Genomic DNA, 22,273 nt, shown 5'->3' with positions numbered 1-22,273 from the left:
GTAAGTTTCTATGACTGGCCCAGTGTTCTGGCTCTCCGTGTCCATAGATCATAACTGGGCAGTCATGGGAGTGCAGAGAGGGGGCAGGAACTTGCAACGGGGAGTCTGTGCTCTAGTTTTGGCTCTTCTGCTAATTAACTGAGCACCTGAGAAACTCACTAAACATTTGTGGGTCTCTGTTGTCACATCTGAAATATGAATAGTTGGTCAATGCTTCTTAACCAGAGAAGAAAGCTAGAAAAATGGGGGGGGGGTAGGGGGTCTTGTTTAAAGACACGTGGCCAGGTGGGACACCCAGAAATGCGTATTTGCTGGGTTTGTGTTGGGACCCAAGTATGAGGTCCGTTTCTGATATTCAGTTCTGGTTAAGCATCAGTAAATTAGATGCTCTCTTAACATTCCTTCTAGCTCAAACATTCCCCGTTTTAATGACTAGCAGCCCCATAGTGAATGCATGGTTAGGAGTCTACGTGTCTGGCAGACACTGCTGGTTGTACCCCTCTTCCTTTAGGAACAAAACCCAAAGTTTTTGCTCCGCACGCGCCTCCCAGAATAACTATTACATTTCCCAGCTTTCCTTTGGGTATGTCCGTGGACTAAATTCTGGCCAAAGGGAAGTGATGAGTGTAGGTCCTGGGAGCGCTCTTAAAAGAAAGAGGTGTGCCCTCTTGCTTCTTCTTGCTGACAGGCATGCATAGATGATAGTGGAAGATGGGCCAGCTGGGTCAGTGCCGGACATGGGAGCTGCCATAGGAGATGGGAGGGAACCAAGACAGTGTGGCCTGGGTCCAGGACACCAGGGAGTCGTGTCAGGAGGGAACTTCCTACCCCCAGGCTTCCTTTATGTGTGAGAGAAAGACATTATCATCTAGTTAAAGTAACTGCAATTTTGTTCTTACTCTTTCTTTCAGCCAAACCCATTTTAAACTAAAACAATATGAAGCATGGAAAAGACTTTACGGACTCCAGTTATGCTTCCCAATCTTCACGTCAGCACGAATTGGAATGTCTGTTTACTGTGGCTTCTTGTTTTCTACTTCTGTAAGTGTAGTATGTTTATAAGACAGAGAATACTATTGTCTTTTACAGAGAGCACTTCTTTCACAGCCAAAAATTGATGGAGAGGTATCCCAATTTTAGGAAGCACAGTTTTCTTTTTATGATTTTATCTTATTCTCTACAAATATATATTATTTCCTTAGCATATGCCATATATATATATATATATATATATATATATATATATATATATATATATATATATATAATTTTTTGCCCTCAAAAATGGTCAGTCACCATTAATTTTGTGTGAAATTTGGTAGGACCTGAACTACAGTGAAATACCAAGAACTGCCATTTAAATTACATATTATTGCTAATAATTGTTATGATTGGCCATAAGCAAACATGTGGTGTTGAGTTTTTTAAACGCTTCTACATTTTTTTGGAAAGTTTGGGCTTTGACAAGAGCTCATTAGGAAAAAACCTTTAATTCTTTTCCTTCTTATTTATAGTTGAACAAAAGCGCACACCTCCACACACCATATATGTATATGATAATGGAATTTGTTTCTTGTGAACTTGCATTTATCCTGTGAAAATTACCTTTAACGACTTTGAAAGATATTGTGCTTTTTGCACATTTTAAGTTTCTGATGGGGGACAGGGATGAGGGGCAGGGATGGGAGGATGGTGAAAGAAAAATTATATATATACGTATATATATATGTACATATATATATGTATATATATATGTATATATATATGTATATATATATAATTCAGGGCATAAGGCCTGCAAAATTCTGGGATTAAAAGTCATGTGAATAATCGTTTCCATTTCCAAACCTCTCTTAATAAAGAATGGTAAAATGCCACAGTAGATATTTCAGGCTATTTAATAAAACTCTCTTTCTCTATCTCTCTGTCTCCTTTCTCTCATACACACACACACACACAGCACATCCCAAAACAAACTCATTCTCACATACAGAATAGAAACTAAACCAAATCAAACCATAGAGAAAGAGGATTGGGTGGGGAAAGGAAACGGGGACTCTTATGAAGAGCTCTCTCTGTTTACCTTCATTCCTCTCATCCGGGTCACTGTAGATGGAAGCCAGAGTAAAGAGGGAAAAGATAACAAAAGCCAATAAAATGAATGCCATTTCCAGGTTGGTAAACGGAAGCTCCATGAAAGACCACAAACTTCTTCACCTGCAATAGAAAGCAGACACTGGCTTAGTATACCCTGGTCCAGAGAGAACTTGTTGAGTAATTATTTATTGTAGAATGAGATTTACTAAGACTTTTAAAGATACTTCTGTGCACCTGGAACAACACACCTGGCACTAGCAGAAATGGAGGGTGCTCTCGTTTTTTGAAATTTGGCATCAGTCTTGGTGTAATTGAACTTAGACTTTGCTGTGTAGATTGGAGGAGAACATGGGAGTCTGAAGGGCAGAGTCAATTTATGTTTTATGAGTTTTTTGGACAAAACCCTGGGAGTAAAGATAGAGTATATTTCATATCATGAAGGAAAAAATAATGTTGGTTTCTATCTCACTGACCACACCCAGGTTCAGAGTAATGTTCTTGTGCCTGAAGTTATCCAGCGTTTGCCAACCAGGTGATAAATCTACAATGGAAGCAATTTTTAGTGAAGAAACCATAGTCTTCAGAGTGGCTGGATCAAACTCAACCCAAATAAAGATAAATGTGTTAACAATTCAACCATGAGAACTTCCAATCTCAGACTCGAAAAAGGAGAGCTCATGTGTCTAGAAAGGAAAGACATAGTTCCATTGGGGGGAAAGGATAACATCTAGTTGGAAATAACCTCTGTCTTTCTGTCTTTCAATGTTTACTACATAAATGTAAAATATTTAAAACACTGCAGACATATGTGGGAATGTTATAATTTTAAGAAGACCCAAAGAAAGAGATTTCACATCTTTCCACTGCAACTCATTCCAAATTCTTTATTTACTGTCTATTTTAGGGAAATAACTTATTGGGGTCTTTCACCTAAGGGTTCAGTCTCCTTTAAATATATTTTTTAAATGACTTCATCATACCCTGTAGTTGAGAGACAAGATTTGAGGTGGGAGTTAGGCTTGCTCTCTTTCCTAGTTGCAGTCTTCCAGTGTTGCTATAGCAGGACAGAGGTGGGTGAGGGGATAATAAGTTCTTTAAAATCTGCTGGTTTTGAACAGATTTCTGATTCTTTTTTTTTTCTTTTGGACATACTTCTTACAATTGACAATAGTTTGGGGGATATTGATCAGAAGTCTGTAGCTTTTCGTAGGTTTGTAGGACAGAAAATTAGACATGGAATTTATGTGTCATAGGTATGCACATTTTAAGATATGAAGAATACTACCGGGGCTTCCCTGGTGGCGCAGTGGTTGAGAATCCGCCTGCCAATGCAGGGGACACGGGTTCGAGCCCTGGTCTGGGAAGATCCCACATGCCGTGGAGCAACTAGGCCCGTGAGCCACCACTACTGAGCCTGCGCGTCTGGAGCTTGTGTTCCACAACAAGAGAGGCCGCGACAGTGAGAGGCCCACGCACCGTGATGAAGAGAGGCCCCCGCTCGCCCCAAGTAGAGAAAGCCACGCACAGAAACGAAGACCCAACACAGCCAAAAATAAATAAATTAAATTAAAAAAAAAAAAAGAATACTACCAAGGGGGTTAAGATGTATCTTGGAAATTTTTCACATCAGTGCACATTAGTAGAGTTTATTGTGGTTACTGGGAGCTGAGCATTCTAGAGTATGGCTCTACTGTCATTTAACTGCTCATTTGATGGGAATTTGGGTTCCTTCTAATTTTTTGTCATTGCCAACAATGCAGCAGAAAATATTTTTTTGTAAATATAAATTTGCACACAGGTACACATATCTCTAGGAAAGATTGGTAGAAGTAGAACTGCTGGATGTATAAAGTTTTGAAATGTTCTTCACAAATTTCCCTGAAATTTACAACCATATCAATACTATATGTAAAGAACTGATTCCCAAATCCTTCCTCAACACTCCCTCTTTCGGTTTTCCCACCAATTTGAAGTTAAAAATACTATCTCATGTTTAAATTGGCTTTTCCCTGGTTTCTAGTGAAGTTGAACATTTTTTTATGTGTTGATTTATTATTTATACAGTTTGCTCTGTGAATAACTTGTCTTTATCTTTTGCCCAGTTTTAAACTGGGCATTTGCAATTTTCTCAATGATTTGTAGACACTCATTATAAACTTTGGATAAAAAATTCCTTTCAGGGCTTCCCTGGTGGTGCAGTTGTTGAGAGTCCACCTGCCGATGCATGGGACACGGGTTTGTGCCCCGGTCCGGGAGGATCCCACCTGCCACGGAGCGGCTGGACCCGTGAGCCATGGCCGCTGAACCTGCGCGTCCGGAGCCTGTGGTCCGCAACGGGAGAGGCCGCAACAGTGAGAGGCCCACGTTCCGCCAAAAAAAAAAAAAAAAAAAAAAAAAAAAATTCCTTTCAATCTATCTCTTGTCTTTGTTTATGATCCTTTTTGTTATTCAGATTTTCAAAAATTTAATTATCAATTTTTTGGGCTGTGCCATGTTGGACAGCTTGTGGGATTTTAGTTCCCCGACCAAGGATTGAACCCGGATCCTGGCAGTGAAAGCGCCAAGTTCTAACCACTGGATTGCCAGGGAATTCCCTCAAAAATGTATTTTTAACAAAGTTAAGTCCACCTTAACTGAAAAGCTCTTATCCATCTCTGGTGTCATTCCTAGTTCTCTCTGGTGTCTTGCCATGTCTGGGGTAGGGATTGGAGGTTAATTATTACTTGTGAGTGCCAGTGCTTTGTTAAAAACTTTATGATGCCAACACATCTGCCTCACCATTGCTCTTTGTCATCTGTCCCCTGCCACACTGAAACCAAGCTCACAGTTACACACTCAGATGGAGAAGACCTGGGGAGAAGTTGTCCAACACAGTGATTAAGGAAAACAGAACTGGGTGTTCCAGATGGTTCAGGGAAATCAGTGTAGGAAAAAGTGATCATGTTATTCTGTGGTATGTCCAGATCTATAACAGTTGATGGATTCTGTTTATTTCTCTGAGAATGTATTGATGTTTTAAAAATTAATTGATTGATTGATTGATTTTGGCTGCATTGGGTTTTCACTGCTGCATGCAGGCTTTCTCTAGTTGCAGCGAGTGGGGGCTACTCTTTGTTGTGGTGCATGGGCTTCTCATTGCGGTGGCTTCTCTTGTTGTGGAGCACGGGCTCTAGGCACACGGGCTTCAGTAGTTGTGGCGCACGGGCTCAGTAGGTGTGGCTCGCGGTCTCTACAGCACAGGCTCAGTAGTTGTGGCACACGGGCTTAATTGCTCCACGGGCTGTGGGATCTTCCCTGACTGCGGCTCAAACCCACGTCCCCAGCATTGGCAGGTGGATTCTTAACCCCTGTGCCACCAGGGAAGCCCTGTATTGAATTTTTTCATTAGTATTGTGTTCCCAAAACCCAAGGCATATCTGTTAGTAGAGACAGAACCTGTCACATCATGTTGACGTTAAGAATCGGGGCAGTTTTATGGGAACTGGCTGTTAGTAAGTCACCTTGGCGTAAGTAAGTCGAATTTGGTGATTTATTCAAATGCACAAATCTTTGCAATAAGTAAAAGAATGTTTTGTGATTTTTAGAGTATGTCAACATGTTATTGGCTGCTTCCAGAGTCACATATACATTTTTCTTCTTACATCATTTATATATTTAAAAATAAGAAACAGCCTTAGTTTTGTAGCACAGTTTTCAATTTACAAAAATATTAAACAGCACAGAGAGGTCGGTGTACTCTCCCCGTCTCTGCGATTTCTCCTATTATTAACATCTTGCAATAATATAATACATTTGTTACAATAATGAACAAATACTGACACATTATTAACTGAAATCCATAATTTACATTGTTTAATTCTTTGCACTGTACAGTTTTAACAAACGCACATCAATCACCGCTACTGTATCATACAGAATAGCTTCTCTTGTGCTTCCTTTACTCATCCCTGTCCTCCAAACTTCTCAAGTCCTGACAACCACTTATCTATTTACTGTCCCTAGTTTTGCCTTTTCTAATTGTCATAAAGTTAGAATCATATTGTCTGTAGCTTTTCAGACTGTCTTCTTTCACTTAACAATTAGTATTTACTGTATGTCTCTTTATGGCTTGATAGCTCATTGCTTCTTACCACTGAATAATATGCCATTAGATAGATGTATCACAGTTGGTTTATCCATTCACCTATTGAAAGACATCTTGGGTGTTATGAGTTTTTGGAGATTATGAATAAAATTGTTATAAACATTCAAGTGCAGGTGTTTGTGTGGACATGATTTTTCAGTCTAGGAGAATGTTTGATGGACCATATGGTAAGATCAGTTATATACATACATATATCCCCTCTTTTTTAGATTCTTTTCCCATATAGGTCATTACAGAGTACAGAGTAGAGTTCCCTGTGCTGTACAGTGGGTCCTTACTAGTTATCTATTGTATATACAGTCGTGTGTAGACGTCAATCCCAACCTCCCAATTTATCCCTTCTTCCCCTTCCCCCTTGGTAACCGTAAGTTTGTTTTCTACATCCATGACTCTGTTTCTATTTTTGTAAATAAGTTCATTTGCACCACTTTTTTTAGATTTCACATATAAGCAATATCATACGATATTTGTCTTTCTCTGTCTGACTTACTTCACTCAGTATGACAATCTCTAGGTCCATCCATGTTGCTGCAGCTGACATTATTATTTTTTCACATGTGCTCTCTATCAATCTTTTAATTGTATCTATCCAACTCTAGATGCTAACCACTGGGCAGAAATCATAGCGGGTGCCATGAGAGGGCAAAAAACAAGAGCCTCTGTCCTCAAGAACTCGACCTTCTCACAGAGGGAAACGGGACAAAAGAGAGGTGCGGTCAATATTTACTAACCTGTGTTCCTTATGGAAAGTAAGGTAGATGATAGACACCAAGTGCTAGGGAAATCCGTCTAAGAATGAGAACCCTTGGGGCTGAGGTAGTCAGAAAAGACTTGGAAGAGGAGGTGCAGCTCCATTTGGGAGGTGAAGGGTGAATAGAAGTAGGGTAGAAGGGTCTTGTTAAGGTGCTACAGAACTCCACTATCTTTATATCTACTTCACTATTTTTGTTTGCCATCTGAGTTTCTTTTTCTTACCTTATGCTAGAAAGTGGAAAAGATCAGATTGAATAGGCAAAGGAGAATTGATAGAATTTAAGGTGAGGCCTTAGTTTTTATTTAAATGCTATTAGAAAGTAACTATAGGTCTTTAGTAGCATGACAACATGACGAAGCAGCATCTTGAGAACAGTAACTGCATCTCTCTGTGAAGGATAGATTGAAGGAAGCGAATCATATTTGGAAAAACTTGGAGTGACTTAGCTCTGCATTAGGTTCAGCAATTGAAATAGAGAGGATGGGGTGAAGCTAAAGCCACTTGGAAGGAAGGATGGGAGGGTTTTGGATGTTTGCTGGCTATATGGGTGCACAGGGTGCCCTGACACTAGTTAAGATGCAGTACAAGGAGGAAGAGGGGAGATGAAATGAGTGGAAAAAAAGATCCACGGAATCATGTGAATTCAGCAGTAGAGAATATTAATTTCTCAAACTTCCTCAAGGTTAGTAGAATAAATTCTCATGTGTTCTACAATCCTTCAGCATTTGGAAATTAGACTGCTCACACTCGTGCTTCTTCAGAGGATATGAGGACTATTTCGGTCTGTTCCAGCAGCTCAGAGAACAAAAAATAATTTTTATTGCCAGTATCTTAGTGAGGACTGTTCCTTAAACAATAGAAGCAAAATAACAGAGAAGAAAAAGAAATGATGCCATCTAGCGGCGACCAAGTGCTGTAGGTCGGAACAAGAAATGAGGAGGAAATACCCAAGGTCGCTAACGTTTCCTTACAGTACATGGTAACCAAGACGCACCTATGCAGACAGTCTCCCATAGCCTTCAGCTGTCCCACACCCAGAATATCCACTGACTTTAAGGTAGCTGTTTCTAGAAGGAGGCATCCATTAGCATTTTCTACACATGTAGATCATACACTGTGAGTTATCTCTAGCTCTGCATACTGGATGCTGTTATCCTAGACATAACGAACACAAGGTTCTTGTTGGATTTTAAGTAGAATTTGAAAGCTGAGTGAAACGATGTGGTAGGTAATACGTATTGTGAGATATCTGCGAAACCAGGTCCCCCTAAAACCGAGTTCCCTTACCAAGTTTATGCTCAATCTCCCTGTCCAAAATTTTATTCCCTTTCTTGTGCCCCTGACCTCAATCATGTGCTAACTGACCGCTAGTAAACCAGAGTCAGGTGACTAAATTGGATGTCATCAATAACATAGTTAATGCAATAGAACTGCTGTTGTAGGTATCATCATTAACTTACAAGCTCAGGCTGTTTCTCCAGGGCAAGATGAGCTCACAGACCCTGAGCCATGGACTACTTGGCCAGAGAGTCTAAACCAGAGACATTCTGACTCCTGAGCTAGATGAAGAAATGTCACAAGGTGATGATAATCCTAGCTTCTTCATTCTTCCCCTTTAAAACACTCTCGGGGCTTCCCTGGTGGCGCAGTGGTTGAGAGTCCGCCTGCCGATGCAGGTGAAGAGGGATCGTGCCCCGGTCCGGGAATATCCCACATGCCGCGGAGCAGCTGGGCCCGTGAGCCATGGCCACTGAGCGTACACGTCCGGAGCCTGTGCTCCGCAACGGGAGAGGCCACAGCAGTGAGAGGCCCATGTACTGAAAAAAAAAAAAAAAAAAAAAAAAAAGGAAAAAAACCACTCTCAACTCCAAGACCAAGTGGGAGAGGATCTGAGGCTTGTCTCCTACACCCTTGCTTGGTGTCCTGCAATAAACCTTTACCTTGCTGTAAATTCCCGCTGCCAGTGTTTGGCTTTCAGTGCTGTGGGCATGCAGGCTCGGTAACATCTATGGCTCTTGAACGTGGAAACTAATTAGGTTCTTCCCGACTGCTGGGGCAGAGAGCCCGTAACCAGCATCCCTCCACCACCATGCCCTCAATTCCAGGAAAGGTGGCTTCTGGGTCTCAAAGTGAAACGTTTACTGTCTGAAGGCAAAGCTGATGCCTTCAGAAGATGAAGCTCTTTGCTCTCTCCCCACTCTTGAGTATTCTTTGTCGGAGCATCTGAAACATAGACGGTTGTGCAACCTGCATTTCTTCCTGGGTCAGGTACCTACCTACAGCCTGATCTCTGGATGCTTTTGTCCATCTCAGGTTACTCCGTATATAAATGAATCACGTGTCCCCTGTCGTAGGATTAACTGCAATTATAATTTAGTAGCAGGCTGTAGATAAATCATATCCATTTTTACATAATAAAAATAAATCTTACTCCTTTTGTCATATGTATTTAGATCATATCATAGTGCATCTAAGCTTATTTAAGTTGCAGTCGCTTACGAATAACTACAGCATGGCATCTTGGTTTGTCATTATTACTTAGATGATCCCCAGAAACCAACTAACTTCAGACATTATCATCTCGATTTGGGGAGGGAAATGGGTCATTAAATTAATGTCGCCCCACCATCCTGCACTTCTGCTGTCCTTCAACATCTAGAATCATCTTTCTAAGTGTAAATCTGATCACGCCACCCTTCTGCTTAACTCGCAAGTGGCTTCCCCTGGAATACAATCCTAATCCCCAGGCCTTCCCTGCGATGCCCTGCATCACCTGCCCTGCATCCCCTCTGATGGTCACACCTGTGACACGTCCTGTGCTCCCTCGAGCTGATCTTGTCTGTATCCCTGGTTGCAGCGAGCTCACGCATGCTGAGCCCTGCACAGCTCCTTCTGCCCGGGCCTGGCCATCTTCCCTACATTTTCCCTGTGTCTAGTTCCTGTCCCAACACCACCTCTGCACAGAGGCCTTTCCTGACATTCAGGCTAAATCAGGCTCTGAGCACTCTTCATTGTCCTGTTTTCTGTTGATCACAGTTCTTCTCCCTTGCATATTTTGTTTGTCTCTCCCCATGAAAGCAGGCCCCTCTATTGTTTGCACTTATGTTCTCCCAGTCTGTGGCTTGCCCATTCATTTTCTTAAATATGTAGTTTGACGAGCACTAGTTTTAAATTTGATGAAGTCTAATTACCTATATCTTTGTATGGTTATTAATTTCCGTGTGCTATCTAAAAGCCTTTTTTTATTCCCAAGTTGCAAAAATACTCTTCTATCTTTTTTGCACTAGAAGCCTTATTATTTAATTTTTTTAGATTTATTTTTATTGAGGTAACATCAGTTTATAACATTATATGTTTCATGTGTACAACATTATATTTCTACTTCTGTAGAAAATATTTACAAATCATGTATTTGATAAGGGGTTAAGATTCAGAATATAAAAAGAACTGCATATTATATATCTGACACAGGACTTGCAGCTGCAATACATACTTACAAGAACTGCTCCAACTCAATAATAAAAAGAAAAGCCACCGAATTTGTAAAAAAATGAGCAAAGTACTTAAATAGGCATTCAACAAAGGAAGATATATGAATGACCAATAAACCCCTGGGGAAATGCTTAGCAACATTAGTCATTAGGTTAATGCAAATAAAACCACAGTAAGACAGCATTACCCAAACACCAGAACAACAAAAATTAAAAGGGCTAACCATCCCAAAATTAGCAGGGATGTCGAATAACTGAAGTGAGGGAGATGAAATGATGTAATCATTTTGGAAAGGCTCTGATGGTGTCTTATAAAACTAAAACTATTAGTACATTATGACCCAGCAATTCTACTCCTAGGTGTTTACACAAGAGGCTGAAAACATAAGTCCAGTGAAAGATACATGTAAATGTCCATAGCAGGTTTCCTCATAATAGCCCCAAACTGGATAAAACTCGGGTGTCCATCAACAAAAGAATAGATAAACCATGGGACATTCGTACAATGGAATACCACTGTAATACTACTCATAGTAAAAAAAAAGGAATGACTTACTGATACACTCAAAAACATGAATGAATGTAAAAAGAATCATGCATGTATACTGTATGAAGGAGAATAATGTTTGCCTCTAGGGTGGGGAAAGGGACTTACTGAGCAGGGGTATGAAGAGCCTTGCTAGATCTGGAGTGATGGTGATGCTCTATATCTTGACAGGGGCTTGGATTACACAGATGTATATATCAAATGGTATACTAAAGATATGCGCATTTCCCTGCACGTGAATTTTACCTCAAGGAATAAACAAGTATTGAACTCTAGTTAGTGATATGTATCCCGAAGTATTTAGGGGTACACTTTAAATTGAGATCTGCAACTTTAAAATGCATCATAAAAGTAAATAAGACAAATTGATGGATGGATAAATGGATATTGGATAGTATGTGAAGAAGCCGATATAGGAAAATGTTTTTATTTTATTTTTATTATTTAAATTTTTTTTTTCTATTTTCCCACACCGCCCGGCTGTGTTATCTTAGTTCCCCGACCAGGGATCGAACCCATGCCCCCTGCATTGGAAGCGCTGAGTCTTAATCACTGGACCTCCAGGGTAGTCTCAGGAAAATGTTAATTATAGAATCTGCATGGTAGGTATTTGGGTGTTCATGGTATAATTATTTCATTTTTCCTGTATGTTTGAAAATTTTCATAATAAAGAGTCTTCGCTGCTAAATCTTAGGTAAAATGCCTCTAGGTTGGGCCTGTAGATATGAAAAACAGCATTTTGCCTGTGTTTGTATAGGTTGATTATAAATATTGCATCTCAGGGAAATTTTGTCTTTAATTGTTGCTAATGTAATTGCTGGACTGTCTCAACAGACAGCTGTTCTGTGAGCCTGGGTGGCTTTTCTGTACCTTATTACACGGCACAACAGGCCATGACATCAGTTTGATCTAACCTGAATTTTGAGGCATATTCCATAACATTTTACCTCAGGTTGCTGGTTGAATATCTAGAACAAAATTATGTTGGTCACAGAAAGAAATATTATTTATCTTCTTTAGTCTAAATTAAAAATAAATAAATCATTATTTAACTCTGTTCCTCAGAAATATTTGAAATTATTGAATTTCAAATTATTGAAATTGAATTATTGAAATATTATTCAAATATTTGAAATTATTTCTTGCTGTTACCAAAATATAGCACTATATTTCAACACAAGGAAAGTATGGGAACAGAGTGAGGTCTTGTGATTCCATTTAACTTGCTTAATTCCACCTTGGAATTAAATGAAAATACATATCTTCTAATTTGGAAAAAAAGAAAAACTAGCACAAAGAAACCAATCATAGCAAAGGAGAAGAACAAAATTCAGAGGGGCTGTTCTACAAAGTGGAGATTTCTCCTCCACCTTTTAAGCCATATTTCTTTTACTTTAAAAAAACTCTCCGGGCACGAACAATACGTGGAATTTCAAAGATATGGCGATGAAATATATTACTGGTTAATATAGACTAATATAAAAGAGTTTCATTTTGAGATTAAAAAGTATGTGGAGTTTATAAAAACTTACCAGAAGTATTCCTGTCCCTGAGAAAGGCTAGGAAGAAACCCATGAGTCTGGCTCAGACAGAGGCTTCAGTGTTTTGGGGTCAGGACGGGCCGCGTCACGTCTGTTAATAAACATGTCACTGAACTCGACTCGTCCATGAAAACACAGGCGTGTCCTTGTGCCCCTTTATTAACCAAAGTTTAGTAATCTCCTAGTTGGAGTTTTAATTAGGATTTGTCCAAGGAGAATCTGCACCCCTATAGGGAAAAAAAAAACCCTTCTGAAGAATCAAGAAGGAAACAGGAACAGTATGAATGCAATTCAGTTATTTACTTTTTCTATCGCACCCTTCTGCAAATACCATTGTATATACAGCTCTCAGGAAGCAGAGACAGCCCTCAGCTGACACGCCCTGGAGGTTCAGCAGGTGGTTTATAGGAGTGACTGCCGGAGCACAATTTCTACAGCCTTCTTTAAGTATAATGTAGGCTGAACAAATATGAGTTTGGTAAACAATTAACTCGACAACCACTTGGGACTTCACAGCTAGTTGTCAGCTTGTCTTGTTTTTTATTGTTGCATTTAAAGCAACCCTTTTGCTGTTTACTTCACCAGGAGGTCTCATTCCTTTACGTTCTCTTATTCGTTATTTTTTTTTACCTTAAAAGCATTAATGAATAAATTAATTAAGGAGTGAAAGCAACACTTATGGAAAGACTTTAGCAATTTTAAATGTTCCTACACTGAGGCCTTTGCATGAAGGGAGTTATTATAAGGGGCTGCTAAATTCTTATGTCCAGTGTATAAAAGTTTGTGATCTCTCCCCAAATGCCAGAAATACTACATTAATGTTAAAAAAGCAGGGGAAACTTGAGGCCCTCTCACAGAGCACATTCCATCGGGTTCTAAGTCAGCCTCTTCACTCCTCAGCAATACTTCCATGACCGGAATACCCGGCAAGTTAGGAGTGGAAGGAATCTTCCTCAATCTGACAAAAGGCATTATAAAAACCTAGAGCAATCATTATACTTAAAGGTGAAATACTGAATGCTTTCCCCCTAATCCAGCCACTTTGGACGTTATACTGGAAGTTCTAGCCAGTGCAGGATGTGCCCTTCATAATATTTGCACATAGAAATTTCCTTCTTTTGCCCGAGCTTTCCAGCATCGAGAGACACGCTACTTCTGGAGGTATTCCGTCCCGTGTTTGTAGAGTTCTGACTGTTAGAAAAGATGAAATTATATTACAGCAAATTTGGTTTCCCTGAAATTTCTTCCAACAGAATTTAGTTTTATCCTTTCAGGCACATTGAACATTTCTACTTCCTCTTCCACCTGGAGCAATTGGGATATCTGAGGACAGCTACCATTCCATCTGAGACTTCAGTTTGCTAGTTCTTTTCCCTGTATTTGCTCTCCGTCATGAATTCAAATCCCCTCAGAAGCCTGCTTGTGTTCATTTAAATCATTTCTAGCTTGTCAAGGGTCCATCTAGGAAGTGTGGTGTCCAGGGGTTTCGCATCTACAGGGCTTCCGCTCTGTACACAGTAGAACAGGAATATTGCCTCTGCATTCTAGGTAATGATCTTTCCATAAACAGAAACATCATCCTTACTATGAGCTAACATTCCCAAGTCTCTTTTACACCTGCTGCAGATAAACCAGACCTTCCGTATCCTGCACTAGTGAAGACAATTTCTTTGAGCATAGGTGTAAGTCTTTACATTTCTTTCTCTTAATTCCCATTTTATTAGTTCTCACACAACCTCAGGGCCATCTATTTCTGTCGTAAAATGTATACTACAGCTTTGTGTCTTTCACAAAATTGATAATCATATTGTTTTCTCTGTCTAGTTGCTGGTAACACTCTTGAAAAGCACGGGCTGAAGATAGCACTTGAAATCTGCAAAATGATTGAAATCTATTAATCAATATTCTTTGGTTATGTTGTTCAACTAACTATTAATCCTCATACCAACATTGCCATCCACTTAAGCTTCTGTATTTAATCAGATCATTATGAGGACTCTGTCAAGGACTTACTGACAGCCATTATATTCTTTTTGTTTTTTTTACTAATCATTATTTGTTTTATTTATTTATTTATTTTTATTAAAAAAAATTTCTTTGGCCACACTGCGCAGCATGCGGGAATCATAGTTCCCTGCCAGGGACTGAAATCATACCCCCTACGGTGGAAGCACAGAGTCTTAACCACTGGACTGCCAAGGAAGTCCCTATGCTCTTCTGTTGATTACTCTAAATTAACTCAGGGAAATAAGTTTGGTCCAAGACCACTGTCCTTGATGATACCCTGTGGTCTCGATGACCAGTGTTTTCTCTTCGGGGGTTTGACAATTGTTCCCTTTAATAGTGAACCCTCTCTGGAGATAAGATACTTCTGGCTGCTGATTAGGGACCTTGGACCTCTTAAACCATGGTGAGGATATAGGATGGGGAGCAAACGATGACTTTTTTTTCAGAGTAGAGAACTTCCGGTAGTTTGGTTTTTCTCAGAGTGTTTAAGTTGTCTTCTGGACTGGACCCTAAAGAGATTATTTGGTTCTGTGAACCTCTGAGTTTTATTTCAAGGAAAATCCTACTCTAACATGTGATGCAGATAAGATATATAAATATTAGGGATGTGTTTATAACATCATTACTCTGAAAGTTACACAGAGCAAGAGAAAATTTTCCTTAGGTATGGACTTTGTTTTTAATTCGCATTTTATATTAAGGTTTAAAATTCTAAAGGTTCAAAAGGGAACATACACAAAGGTCCTCCTCTCATCCCTATTTTTTAGCCATTTACTTATCTTCACTAAAGACAACCAACTTCACTGGGGGGCTGTGATTTCAGAGATATTTTATGCATATACAATCAAATATGCAAAAATACTCTGCTTTACTTTTAGTACAAATGATAGACTACTACATATATTTTTCTGTACTTTGATTTTTTCCATTTCATATATCTTGGAGATTACTCTAAGATATAATTTTTTTAGATAAAGTTGTGAGGGTTTGTTCTTTTATTTTTAGTTTTTAAATTATTTTAAATTCTTGATAATTGAGAAATTAAAACATGTACACAAACAGATTCCAATTTACCCACTATGCAACTTCAACAGTTATCAACTCAAGGTCAGTTATCAACTCAAACCAATTATCAACTCAAGGCTGACCACTCCTTATCATTTTTTAAGAACAGAGTTATAATTAACACACATTATTATGTTAGTTCCAAGTGTACAACATCGTGATTCATTACTTTTATACTTTATAACATAATCACCACAAAAAGTCCAGTTATCATCCATCTGTCACCATACAAATTTGTTACAATATTATTGACTATATTCCTTATGTATACATTACATCCCTGTGACTTATTTATTATATAACTGGAGGTTTTTACCTCTTAATTACCATTCACCTGTTTCATCTGTCCCCACCCACCCCCTCTGGCAACCACCAGTTTATTCTCTGTATCTATGAGTCTGTTTCTGTTTCATTGTTTGTTTGTTTTCCAGATTCCACATATAAGTGAAATCAAAGGGTATTTATCTTTCTCTGTCTGACTTACTTGACTTAGCATAATAGAGGGTTTGTTATTTTAAAATGCCTTATTAAAAGTAAGCTTTTCCCTTGCTGTAGTTATTTGTTTTTATTTTAATATTAATATATTATTCAATATCACATAACTTAAAGTTAAAATATTTTAAAAGTTAACATAGACCACTAGATGGTGCTGTCATCACAAAGAAATGAAAAATATACATAGTATTTTAAAAATAATTTGCACACTGTAAGGAAAAAACCCAACTACTATGAAACTGTACAAAGCAAAAAGTATAGGCTAAATGTCTAAGTACTATTCTCCAAAGGCAGTCAGTGATACCATGGAGACTTTTCTCTCTTCCCAGTTATTTTATCCATACTTGTCTATCTATCTATATCTATATATTAATTTCTCAATTATCTATATATTCTTTAATAAAAACTCTCATACACACATTGTTATTTTGAAACTTACCTCTTTAAACCTAATAATATATAATGGAGTTCTTTCCATGCCAGTACATATAATTAATTTCATTCTTCAGTAAAATGTGTGAAGAAAATTGTTTTAAATGATCAGAATATTATAAAATGTTATGATATTTTACTTGTATAATTAGTATACTTATTTAATGATATGTTTATTTGTTATCATTGATTTCATTGCTCATAATAGATATTTAGGCTGTTTCTGAAGTTTTGCTTATCCAAACAATAGTGCAGAAAACATCCTTGCGCATTTATCCTGGCGCGCTGGCTGTAGAAGTCCACGTTGACATCATTTTCTCTTGGAAACTTAGAGGCATGATCTCCTTGACTTAAAGCTTCTAGCCTTGCTGTCGAGCAGTCCAATGGGCCATTCTTATTCCTGATTCCATTTAACCCCTTTGAATCTGATGTGTTCTCTCTGCCCATCCCACTCCCTTTCTCGGCTTTAGGGACCATTTCTTCTGAACACTCTTGACCATGTCCCTGGGTGCCATTCTTTTCTTCCAAACATTGTTTTGGGCCCTCAGTGAGCCCTTTCAGTCCTTCTTCCTAGAAAGTGTTCTTGATTAGTTCTTTGATAATTTCCTCCCCTCCATTTTCTTTCAAGAATTCCTATCATTCAGATTAATAATCCTATCAGAGTCTACATTTTAAAAAATATTTTTCTCTTCTATTTCTTTTTATCTTTGTCTCTTTGTTCTATTCCTGCTTCATGTCCTCAGCTTTATTTTCTAACCCTCTGGCTTTTTATTTCTGCAGTCGTATCTCTTTTTTAAAATTTATTAATTCTTATGTGCCATATAATAAATGAGACTGTGGATGAAAGTGAGGTGAATCAAGCCGCAGCAATACAATAAGGTTCAGATTAACGTTTTAGTCATTCGTTGTGCTTTATGAGACCCAGTGTGGCTTAACGGAGAGGGCGCTGGCTTCGGGGTCAGGAGGTTTACGTTCCGATGCCAGGTAAGCCAATAATTAGTGGTGTCAGCACATCTCTGGGTCTCATTCCCATTTATTCATTAATTTATTCAGCAGATACTGTACTCAACTATTACTATGAATCAGGCACCAGGTTATAAGAAGAGGATGTTGAACCAGACGGTGTCTGAGGTGTTTTCCTCCCTCTGAAATTCCAAAGCCCTTGGATTCAAACCCCTTAGCTGGTTCCTTCCTTTCTTTTCCTACTTTCACCACCTGAGGTCAGGACCTTACCTTCTATTGAATAAATTTCTGCACCATCTCTTAGCTGGTTTTTTGATGCCACAGCAGGAAAGACTAGGGAAGGAGGAGAGGAAGCAGGGCACATGGCATGATTCAGTGAGCCTGTGGGATTTTGGAGTTTTCTAGTCTCACCCCGTATTGCTGCCGTCATATTTTTAATTTTATAGAGCTTTCTCCTTTTCTAGTGCAGCCACCAACTATCCTGGTTTACCTGGGACTGTGAGTTTCCTGGGATGGGGGACATTCTGTGCTAAAACGGAGGCAGTCCAGGACAAACCAGGGTGGTGGTCACCCTACCTCTGGATACTCTTTTTTGGTAGCAGCTTTTTCTTTTTTCTTCGTTGCAATCATTTTTTTTCCTCTCTGCAAATATTAATGATAAGTTTTGTTTTAAAAGGTTTTTGTTTTTCATAGTATTATGTTGTCTCTGCTTCCTTTGAGCTCCTCTGGTTTACTTATTTTAGTCTCTCCTTTGCGTTGGAGACTTTTTACAAATGTCTTGTAACAGGCTGATCACATTTGTGAGTATTGACTGAATGCTCTAGGAGTTTGCTGGGGTCTGTCAGCCGCTGGGTTTTACTGTGGGAGGATTGGGAAGGGACCTACCATATCACCGTGAGATTGCCAAATGTCAGCCTAGAGAGCCCCTTTTTTTTAGGCGGGCCAGTTTTTTGTTTTACATCTTTATTGGAGTATAACTGCTCCACAATGGTGTGTTAGCTTCTGCTCCATAACAAAGCAAATCAGCTACACACACACACATGCTCCCATATCTCTTCCCTCCTGCGTCTCCTCCCATCCCACCCTCCCTATCCCACCCCTCTAGGTGGTCACAGAGCACCGAGCTGATCTCCCTGTGAGCTGATCTCCCTGTGCTATGCGTAGGCGGGCCAGTTTTCCCAAACAGAAATCCTCCATGTGCTGCTGGGAGTCTGCCCTTCTGGGGGAGCAGGGTTCGGAGGAGAGGACGCAGTAAGCAGAATGTTCTGGTAAGCGGGCTTCCAGGACTACCCTGTTTCAAGTAGGGGCTTCACTCTCTCTGTTGTGTCTCTGAGACTAAATGCTCTGTAGTTCAAACTTTTCAAGCATGTAAACCTCTAGTCTGCCCCTATAGCTGGAGAGAGGTTCTTTCCTAGCTGTGTTGGAAGAGGAACAGTTTCTGGAAGTCAAACTGCTCTTTGAAGATGACTTTCAGTTAATTCTCCAGATTTCAGCTTCAAACACTTGAAAGTCTCCTTGTCTTATTCCAAGAACCTTGTAATGGTGTCCTAGTTATTTCCTGGTTACCTTCTAATGCCTGTCCTTAGGCCCCCTCCCCAAACTAGCTCCCACAAGCCAGGCACAGTCCCAATTCAGGACACTCACATTTACTGTGCCATCTTCCACCAGGTCTTCGCATGACTGGCCCCTCAGCTCCTTCAGTTTTTGCTCAAATGACACGTTTTCAGCAAGGGCTTTCCAGATCCCCATACGTTAAGACACACTCCCCAGACCATGACTACCTACATGTATTCTGACTTTTTTTCACAGCCCTTGTGACATTATATATATATATATATATATATATATAATATTATTATTATATATTTAATATATATTATTATTATATTTAATTATATAAATAATTATATATTATAATTATATATATATATATAAATTAGAATGTAAGCTCCCTATTAGAAGAATTAGAAGATTAGCTTCATGAGGACAGGCCTTTTGACCTCCTCATTTCACACTTTTCAGGAGTGCTTGGAGTGCTGGGCAAACAGAATGATTTGCATTTCATGTCTGCGCTACATTTGCACTTTTACTAGCAGCTGGCGCCTCGACTCCTGGGTCTTTCCAGAACAGGAGTACTTGGCAAACAGAATGATCTGCATTTCATGTGTGCCCTGCGTTTGCACTTTTAGTAGCAGCTGGCGCCTCGACTCCTGGGTCTTTCCAGAGCAAAGCAAATAGGCTTGATTCTTCCTAGCTAACCCTCTTCCACCTGCTGCTTCCCATAGGCACTGAATTTTTAGACGTCTGTGTTCTAACTCATTTACCACTTTCTTGCCTGCATTTTGATTCTCAAATTTTGTGATCTCTTTGGTCTTTTGTTGTCTCATTTCATGCCCTCTTTATCTTTACAAATGTCATAAAAAATCCTCCACTGTAATTTTAGTAGGGATTTGGGAAAGGATGGAGAAAATCATATGTGTTCAGCTCGTGTAATTTAAGAAGTCCTAAAGCATGGCTTTACCTATTTTGGCTACTTGTATTTACTGTCTTTTGAAGCACCTGCTTATGCATTGTGGTCAATTTTCTTTAGGGCTGCTCTTCTTTTGCTGCTTGATTGTGATTTCTTTTGTAAATTCAGAATATGAGCTCTCTGTCTTTTGTGCTGCAAAAATTTTCCTCAGAAAGTTATTTGGTTTGCATTTTGTATGACTCTGTGCTTGCTGTTTCATGAAATTTTCTTTGATCACATCTTTTCCTATGTATCAGTTGTTTTCATTCTTTGATTCCATTTCTGAATTCTCTGGTATGTTTGATCTGCTTGTGTTTTTGTTTGTTTGTTTTATGTATAGCTTTGTTTTTTGCAATAAACACATAAAGTTTACAAGAATAGTGTAAAAAACTCCCCAAATATTTATATTTTACCACATTTGCTTTATCTTTCTATTATTGTTATTATTATTTTCTGAACCACTTGAGAGTAAGTTGTACACACAAAGACTCTTTACTCCTAAATATTTCACTGTGTGTTTCCTACATCTTAAATAGCCTCAATATGGTAATCAAAAGCAGGAAATTAGTATTGATTTAATGCATCCATCTTGAGTAAAGACCTTATTCAAATTTTGCCTATTTTCCTAATAAGTTACTTTATAGCAATAAGGAAAAAGAAAAAGAAGTCCCCTGCCCAGGATCTACCCAGGAATGTGCCCTGCTAGTTGTCATCCCCACTTAGTCCATCATCTGAAGCAAGCACTTAGCCGTTTTTGTGTTTTATGATTTGACACTCTGAAGAGTACATTTTCTCTGTTGAGGTTTGTTTGACATTTCCTCTAGATTAGACACAGTTTATGATTTTTGGGTTGAAACATGGAGTAATGTTGAATACTTCATAGTGATATTAACTTTGATCATTTCGTTATGGTAGTGTGTGACAGGTTTTCCACTGGAAGGAGATGTTGAGACTATATAAATACCTTGTTTTTATTACGGTAGAGAGTCTAGAGACAGCCATCACCAAATCCTCCTGTACCACACTGCATGCTGCTTCTCACATCAAGAGGTAGAATCTAATTTTCATCCCTTGAATCTGAGCTGGCAGTGATGAACTGCTTCACCAATAGAATGAGGTGGAAAGGATGTTCTGGTGCCTCAGAGGCTAAATCACAAGTAGCTTCCCAGCCTCCACATGGATGTCTTGAACGGCCTGCTCCTTGGATGTTGCCTCTTAGAGCTCAGTTATCATGCTGTGAGAGGCCCAGGTTATGTGGAGAGGTTCTGTGCAGGTGCTCTGGGTAACAGTTCTAGCTGAGCTCCCAGCTCACTGTCAGCATCATTTATAAGTGAGCTAGTTTAGGGGTTCAGACCACACGATGACTCCAACACCAGATGCCATCTGACTGCAGCCATATGAGTGACCCTAAGTAAGAACCACATAGCTGGGCCCTGAAAAGCCACAGGGCTATGAGAGGTAATAATAAGTTTTTGTCTTAAGCCTCTAAGTTTAGGTTGATTTGTTGCACGGTAATAGATACATGCAACAGAAGTTAGCTGGAACTGGGTTTCTGCTGTAATAAAGACCTAAAACTTGTGGCACTGGCTTTGGGACCAGGCAGCAAGCAAATACTGGAAGGGCCTTGAGGACACTGTTAACGAAATCTGAGGGGCAGTTAGGAAATTCTTATTGGAAGCTGGAGAAGGAAGGACTCTTGCTATGTAGTCTCAGAAAGATTGGCAGTAACGTTGCCTCCAGAAATGCGGCAGGTAGAAATGAGCTAATGGATTTGGCCCAGGACATTCCATGGAGGGTGTTGAAAGTCCCTCCTGTTTCTTTTAGCTACATAGGCTAAACGTAAAGGATAGAGAGAATTGAAGTAAAAAGAGGTACTCTTAAGTTTTCTCAAGATAAGAAAGGGCTTCTGGGTAAAGACCAAATCTAGGACATTAATAGTAACACTGGTGTCAAGGTAAAAACATAGTTAAGGGTGCAGCTGTAATCCCCATCGCTGAGTCATCAGAAAGACTTAAGGGTGGAATATTACTTAGTCATGTAAAGAATGAAATCTTGCCATTTGGAACAACGTGGTTGGACCTAAAGAGTACTTATGCTTGGTGAAATAAGTAGGACAGAGAAAGATAAAATATATGAGTTCACTTATACATGTAAATTAAAACAAAATCAGGGTCAATGACTCCCACGTATGAAGGTCTCTTAAGCAAATAAAACAGAGCAGCAGAATC

At 39.2% G+C, this 22,273-nt stretch overlaps 1 protein-coding gene across 1 annotated transcript in view; it reads right to left on the bottom strand.

Annotated features, from left to right (window-relative positions):
- Window positions 1–2,195, bottom strand: part of SMIM31 (small integral membrane protein 31) — a gene marked incomplete at both ends in the record, with an annotated part of 36,197 nt that extends 34,002 nt beyond the window's left edge. The window contains one exon of the mRNA XM_081215066.1: window positions 2,084–2,195. Coding sequence (XP_081071192.1) covers window positions 2,084–2,195 — 112 coding nt within the window. The remainder of the gene's footprint in view (window positions 1–2,083) is intronic.
- Between the last annotated feature and the right edge of the window lie 20,078 nt (window positions 2,196–22,273).

The sequence above is a fragment of the Mesoplodon bidens genome, assembly GCF_964165515.1.
Source record: "Mesoplodon bidens genome assembly, chromosome: 1".
Lineage (NCBI taxonomy): Eukaryota > Metazoa > Chordata > Mammalia > Artiodactyla > Ziphiidae > Mesoplodon > Mesoplodon bidens.
This window is presented reverse-complemented; position numbering and strand designations above follow the sequence as displayed.